At 31.5% G+C, this 8,067-nt stretch overlaps 1 protein-coding gene across 1 annotated transcript; it reads right to left on the bottom strand.

The window, feature by feature from the left end:
- Positions 1-4,145: 4,145 nt before the first annotated feature.
- LOC145608987 (uncharacterized) lies at positions 4,146-5,189 on the bottom strand. The gene is made up of 2 exons (XM_081664560.1): positions 5,036-5,189; positions 4,146-4,916 (listed from the first exon to the last, which is right to left on the bottom strand). Exons 1-2 carry the CDS (start codon positions 5,090-5,092, stop codon positions 4,296-4,298), a joined length of 678 nt encoding a protein of 225 aa, XP_081520686.1. The 5' UTR covers positions 5,093-5,189; the 3' UTR covers positions 4,146-4,295.
- Between the last annotated feature and the right edge of the window lie 2,878 nt (positions 5,190-8,067).

The following is an 8,067-nucleotide window of genomic DNA, read 5'->3' as shown; positions in this document are numbered from 1 at the left end:
GCATTTCCTTAGATTTCTTACAAAAATTGGTAAATGTATATATAGGAGGCAGAGCAAGAAAATTAAGGCGAGTTGTTGCAAGAAACACTGACATGCCAACTGGCATTTTTGTTTATTGATGATCTTTTGTAACAGTGACAAGCTCGAAACGATGTTATTATACGAGGTCATTTACAAAGTACTCGTAACAAATAAGTACACTAACACCGTAACACGAAAGTACATAAACATAACTAGTGACAAATTTGTACCCAAGCCTACGGATTAGGATTAATGTTCACCTTCGACGATCAAGCTTAACATTCCCCGATACAAATTAATGAAATACTTGCATTGATTACGATTGTATTAGCCTTATATTATAAGGTTAAACAATGAACAATTGGATTTGATTCCTATCTTATACACGCACGACGATTTCTGACGTTTGAGCCATTTTCCAATGTTAATTAGTAACCAGTATTAGCTGTAATGTTGTTCTATTGTTGGACATTTTTGAAAATATAAACTGCTATAATCAGAGACTTAGCTACTTGAATATATTATTGATCTTCTTGTTGCTTAGATTCGACCTGGGAGACAGACATTGTAATGGCCAACTTTAATAAAAACGCGGTTGCCTTGGCCGAGTTTTTTATGAAATAATCTTAATAATGTTGGAGGGTTTGTTGTTTTAGTATTGTAGTAATTGTACTAATTATTATCCTAACCTAAACTGTATGTACTAAATTCCATAAATGTATGTACTCACCTGTACGGTTTGCTTAAGGGAGGAGAATTCGACACGGCACCATTGTGTGATTTTTACTCAATAAGCTAATTATTGGTTTGAAATACTTACGGTTTATCAAGGAAAGTTCATAGGCTCAGTAATTTTAACATTGCCGTACTATTATCACGATTAAGATTACCATGACACTAATAAGTATTTCCTTCAATAGCTAATTAGATAGATAGTTAATTTCGTGTCATGAATTGATTTTCCTTAGTTGTATTACTGTATGAACAAGTATATATATACAACATAACGAGAGATTAGGGCCGATAACATTGGCCCATTAGCTATACAATATTAGGCTTAACATTTCGTAAAGAGGAACTCATAAATTTACCCAATATCCGGGATCAACCTATAAATCCCCTGATTTGGTACATTACTAATATAGCTATTGATTGTTCTGGTGCAAAAAAATATAAAATTGTTCAGTGAAAGTAATGTGTGATGTGATGAATTGTAACGTTATCCAAAGGTAGATTCACATAACAAAATGCTATCAATATTCAGAAACTACATTACATAATTTCCAGAGAACTGGTAATTCTATCAGTACATCAGATAAAAACACTGCTCTGGAACCTTCAAATTCATCAACCAGTAAGTATTGTCAGAGAAATTATGAACTCATTATGACTACTACTCATTAATCCATCTATCCTGTGTTTCTAGATCATGTTGTTTGTACAATAGATCGACGATTGGCTTACTATCTCTACCCATAGATTTCATCTTTATGTTCAATCGAGACATCGACATAGATACAGATATAACTCCTGCAATCCCTGCATGTTAACTGTTATAAAACAACCAAGGCAACAAGTTAATATCAGATGTGAATTTTTGCCACTCCCATGCATTATCCCATACTTTGTTTGTTCCTTTATTATCTTACAATGCATCTTCTAGTTACCTCCCCCCTTCCCTCCCCAATAACCCATCTGATATTTATGATTTCTGACAGAATTATCGCGCTGATGCACCACAGCCATTCCTGCATTTCTAACCTTACTATCAAGATAATGTCAAAATATTCACATTTTCTTTAGACTCCCTTATCTTCCAACCACTTTCCCATAACATTATTTTTTTGTTACCTAAATAAAAGGGTTCCCTTGGCAGACTTATGGTCTTCGCGCTGCCTCCTGAACACTGCACATAGATCTGTTCCTGCTAGCATTGCCCCCTTCCCTCGATAACACATTAATAATTGCTGGTCTCGCGGTCTCTATTGCATTATAGTTACATGAAATAAAATAAAAGAGATCCAATATTTTGTATGACTTAGACCTTACTGAAACATGATTGTTATTATTTTCAATTCTTTGTAGTTGCTTCCTTCACTTGTTGTGTTGCTTCCTACATCTCTTGAGATTCTTCTCCCCTGCCTTTAATGAATTCGTGCCACTCGATTAGATGCATCGGATATTATATTGTCTATATCGGAAAATTTCGAAGTGTTGCATATAATTTACATACAGATAAGATTTCCTTAAGGCCAGGCCACCATTTGGTACATACATACAGCAGAAAATTAAAATTAATGCAGCTTACCTATTCATTGAACAAAATAATAATGTGGTCCTACACCTTGCACTCGTGCATCTTACTGTATTTTAGATTCTCTTCCATAATTCGATTTGGTGTTATTACTTGCTTGCAGTTAGCTACATCCAGCACACGATCATATGATATCGAAGCATTTATGTTAGCGCGATTTATATCATTATAATCACCAATGCAACTTGTTTATGTTGTTATTTTTGCTAATCAGTCAGTAGTCACATGAAAACAGAATGTATATTGTGCCTTTTGGCTCTTTGATTAAGTACCTCATAAACTCGCTTTTTGTTGTTAATTAGTCAGTAATCACATGAAACTAAGCTATATAATGTGGTTTGTGCCTTTTGGCTCTTTGATTAAGTGCTAATACAGAGCAATTAGAATGGAAATTATGATAGTTTTAATATAACATGAAGTCTGAAAATTAAAGTCAGATCTTGAAACTCTGAAATATGTCAGAGATTTTATATCAGTATGTGCAACATGTATATTGTCTATTACAAGCTGGCATTGTATAGTAGGGTGAATGTTAACTTATTAGTTATTACTATCTGTTTGGTTTATCTTTGGAGTTGTGAATTTTCAAATTTTATATATCTAGCCAAATATTGCTCTGGCCTCTGGTAGGTGGTAACAAGGTGTCTAGGAAAACGGGCTCATTAAACGAACATGTAAAATTACTACATTTCATAACGAATTATAGATAAGCGCGTGCATATAGATTGAGAAATTGGATGCCAAAGTAGAGGTGGTAATTGATGAGATTGTGTAACGCTATCAATGACTGTATTTTGGCTAACAGGAAATTTTTTTCTATGAAAATATTTCAATACGAATTGACATACTTTATTTTTCAAACTTTTAGAAAACAAATTTCGGAGAAACTTCACTTAAATTTGTTGTTAAATTTGATTGTAATGTACCTCTTCGTACCTTTTGTTTTTCCCATTTGGAATTTTTTTGTGAGATTGAATGAAGATAGGAATCGAAGGTTAACTCTAACATAATCGAAGGTTAATTAATTAACAAGACTACTTGCCAAGCTTTGAACTAGTGGCTTCTTGAGGCATGTACCTTTAATTTAGTTTGTGTTTATTAGTAAAGTGAACCTCTTAACCTTTGCTTAATCTTAAACCAATTAAAAAGAACTTGAAGAGGTAAGCTAGCTGTAAATTGGAACAAAAAGGCAAAACACATTACAATTTGATTAATTAGTCCTTTTAATTGTTTAGTGCTAATAGATCTACTAGGTATATTATACTGTATATCCTAATACTTATTGAATGAGCAAGTACAACTTAGCTAAGAATGCTTTCATGGCTTAGGAAAGTACCCCATATAATAATGTCAAGGAAAGTAACATGTACTAGCTACTAAGCTCAATTATATATAATGTACAAATTATGATATTTTAATCAAGAACACTTTTTTTCTCTTAATTATTAACACTTTTGATAGATGTGACATAGTTGACTTACACCTAATTACATGATTTGATTTTGATTCTTATCGATATTAATCTTGTTCAAACAAATTAATCTAGCCCAAAATTAATACTTCATATGAGAATAGATTCACACTTAAATTACTCCAATCCAAATACTAATTAATTTGGTCCAAATTTGATATGTGAATATTTATAATTTCACATTAAAGTAGAATCAATTTGTATATTATGATCCAAATAAATAGACTTCAAATTAAATTGAACTGTTTGACTCATCACTCGAATATGACTTGAACTAAATTAATTTGAATCTAGTTGTAATCTCTGATAGTTGTAAGATTAGTAAATTAATGAACTCAATTTCTCGAAAAATTTGGCTTAAAATTACTTACATTGCATTACATATTTACACTTGCAAAGTCTACATATGAGATTATAAAAATGGAATTCAACCACTTTCAAAATCAATCAAAACTTTTAACCTAATAATGATATTAATTAATTTTAAGCCTATAAACCACCAGCAGCAATTTCCATTTTTCTTTGAGGTGATCTTACTCTAAATACATGTTCTTCACCAGTACATTTATCAACCTTAACAATCCAATTACTCTTCTTTACACTTTTCTCACCCATAACATCCCTTCCATTGTTTCCATCAAATCTAGTTACCAACAAACCATCACCAATAGGCAACAAATGTGTCCTTAGACCACTCCATTGCCACGAAGATCCTTTACAAAACGCGTTATAACCCAAAATCACACCACTTTTCTCTCTTCTCATCACGTGCATCCCTCTCATGACACCCTCGTAGTCCTTAAGGTTACAATCAACAAGGAAAAAATCCGCGTCTTTGTACTCATTAAGCAACAAATGTTTTGCATCACCAACAACAAAGTTAACATATTTTGCATCTGACTTAAGAGCGCGTTTAGATGACACTAATTCTTCGCGTCCAGGGACAATGCAGGTTACATGACCTCCTGTTTGATGTGCTGCAGAAACTAAGGCTAACAAATTTGGTGTAACCATTTTTTGGGCACATGCTGCAACCATTACTTGAGCATTGTTCCCTGCTGCTAGGGCTGAGATGAACTCGGCCGAGTTTGGTTCCTTTTCTTTTGTTTCCTGTAAACAAAAAAAATCAAACACATGAGATACTGCTCGAAAAACTCGATTTTACATTACATGAAACAAATTATATTTTCTTAAGAAAAAACATAGTAAAAAAATGATCAAATGCTTACCATTTTAAGAGTTCTAATGTATGCTTTGGTAGCATTTTCAGGTGACCAACAAGCCATCTTTTTTTTTTCTTGAATTTAATTTTCTTCAGAAAATAATAGTTGAGTTTGAATTTGATACTTGATTGTATGAAGAATGAATTGAAGAGTTAGTTGATAGTATGTCCATGCTGCAACTATATATATATACATACATATACAAAGGGCTTAAAGTATAGTTTATGGGACAAGTTAGAGTCATTACAGCTGGCTTGTCTGGGTATTTGATATTAAATTAATAATATCTTAAAATTACTGATTTTTTAAAAAAATAATAAAAGAGTTATATGAAATGGGAATATGTGGATTTTGTTAGCCTAACTCAGATTGATAAAATCTCTTGTACTTTTGTGCATATCCTACCAAACTATTAAAATTTGGGACTTCAATTATAATTTGTAACAAAAAAGTATGTCATGTCCTTTTACTACCATTATTTTGTATTCTATGTTACCATTGTTCATCAATAGTTTAAGTTAAATGAATAATGTTTTCTTTTTTGTGATGAGTTTTTTTATATCACTTATAGAAAGTTTTGATTAGGATTAATAGTATTGTAAATTGATCAAAATGGAGTTTAAACCATATATACGATATATACTTATACCCCTAATTAAAAATCTCATTTCTCATTAACACGGATTTCTTATAGTGGAGAGCTATCAAATAAAATTAAATCAACTACATTGTTAAATATTCTATAGTTTTGAAGGAAGTGTAATAAGATATCTTTAAAGGAATTGAAATAATCATATACACTATAGTCAGTGAGAGTATGTTAGTTAAAATAAGTTAATGGATGGACTCAAGACTCAACCCACCCAAATTAGAAATGAGACTTTCATTAATTCACATTGATGTTGAGAGAATACATAAATTGTACTAGTTGGAAGTTTTAGGCATAGATTTTTATACAATTAATCCAATCAATTATGCATTAATTGCACATATAGCTTAATCCAGGTACATATAATTCAAATAAATTAATGCCTAGTTAACGTATGCATGTGTTAGTCATGATAAATTATCAAAAATTATCAAAAATAACTATAACCTATAACATGCCTTTGGGACATTGCTCATGTTTATTTGCTAATAGTGGAACTCATAGCACTTTTTGAATGGGTCCGTGATGATCCATTGCATGTGGTGCACCAATACCTAAGCCCAAGTTGTGTACTTGTGTATATACATGTACTAGTGTACTACTTTGGTGAGAGTAAGATATTTAGTTCCAATTAAGAAGGTTTAATTATTTATTAAGCTTCAATAAATTAAATTGGTTGGAAATTAAATACTAGTACAATCGATTTAACTTTTATACTATTATATTGCTATTTAAGCATATACGAAAAATGCATATATATATATATAAATCTTTGCCTTATTTCTTTAGGAAAATAGTAATGATTTTTAGTATCATTAATCGTTTAAAAAAAAAAGTTATGATTCACTAAAAAAAATTATGTGATGAGGACAAGACTTTAACGATTATCATTTTATTATTCTGAAAATAGGATAAATATTTAAGGACAAAATGTCAAATTTTAGTTGAACTAATCCTACTTGACGTGGACTAGTTATATCTAGGGCATTTGGTACAACGGATTTAAAAAGTACACTCACTTAAACAAAGTGAATTTAACCTATGCTATTGGATTAAGGATCGAAGTGACTATACATATTCTTGGGACGGCTACCATGTGCACATGCAAGTGCAATGCACCACACTAGTAGATGGGTCCATGACCTATTGCAAGTGGTGCACTTACGCGATAAAGGTTGCAGACTAATGCATGTATCAAAAACTTTGACAGCGTGTGCATAATATAAGTAGGTTTTAGTCTATTTCGAGAGTACAATATAAATTTTCAAAAAGAACTTATCAATAATAATGAGTGCAATTAAACAAAACTATTGAAAATAATTTTGAAGTATAATCTAGGCATTAATAATTCTTCTGAGGATTAGCTTCCTGGATCTTTCTTCTAATATAAAAATACACTTTAAATCATAGAGGATCTTCAATAAAAAAAGAAAATAAAAGAAATAATGGTTGTAATGTCTAATTATTGGGGAGCATTTATAAGATTCAATGCCAAATAGATCGACAAATCATTTAATTATTTATTTTATTATTGGATGAAAGACAAATCATTAAATTCATTAGTTGAAGACCCAGCAAAAGGACAATACGTTCATGTGCATCAATTCATATAAATTAATATATAAGTTTATTATAAGGTCCATTGTCAACACAAATTATGCTATAAGAGAAATACGTTAACTTAGAGAATAGTAAAATACAAGGTACTATAATTGTACCAGCTGTTTGGAAATCAAAGGAAGGAATCTTTGCATGTATTATTGATTTACTTTGTATAAATTATAATATAGAAAGATTGTAACCTATCCTTTTAATTGAATGAAGTAAACAAGTGCCGAATGTGACTATGTATATAATCATTATATTGTCGTATTTATACATGTTAATTAGCTTAGTTGGTTAATTAGTTAAGGTAACATTGAGACTTTTGAGAGTGATATCTTAAATGTGGAATGATCAAATCTCGTGTATTTGTATATTATTGTCTGTTGTAATTCTCTCTACACCGAATATGATTTAACTACGAAACTGCTTATTTTCAATCAGGGAATGTCCTCAAAATCTAAATGTTTACAGTGTTATCATCAAATCGATATAACAGGAAGTTGTGGGTATATGGACCTTGGCCAGTTATGGGCCTACAGTTAGGGGAAACATATCAGCATGGGTCACATGGCATAAAGCCCACTTTAGGCCCGGCCTGCCGTAAGGACCCCCGATTAGACCGTGCCTTGGCCATCTTACGGCCCTACCCTAAGATTGCCCCCGTGCCCGGCCCAGTGAATCAATGAAATAATTATATAATTAACAAAACTTGATTAGAAATTTCAGAATTTAATGAAATGAAGATCTTCAAAAAACACATACACTAGTATATTATAAAGTTGAG

This window comes from Chenopodium album, chromosome 23 (assembly GCF_948465745.1).
Source record: "Chenopodium album chromosome 23, dcCheAlbu1.1, whole genome shotgun sequence".
NCBI lineage: Eukaryota > Viridiplantae > Streptophyta > Magnoliopsida > Caryophyllales > Amaranthaceae > Chenopodium > Chenopodium album.
The sequence above is the reverse complement of the archived record's forward strand: the minus strand, read 5'-3'. Positions and strand labels throughout refer to the sequence as shown.

Coding starts and splice junctions, on each gene's coding strand:
- LOC145608987 (XM_081664560.1), bottom strand. CDS start 5,092: ATGGCTTGTTGGTCACCTGAAAATGCTACCAAAGCATACATTAGAACT. Junction 4,917..5,035: donor ACATTAGAACTCTTAAAATG/GTAAGCATTTGA, acceptor TTTTGTTTACAG/GAAACAAAAGAAAAGGAACC.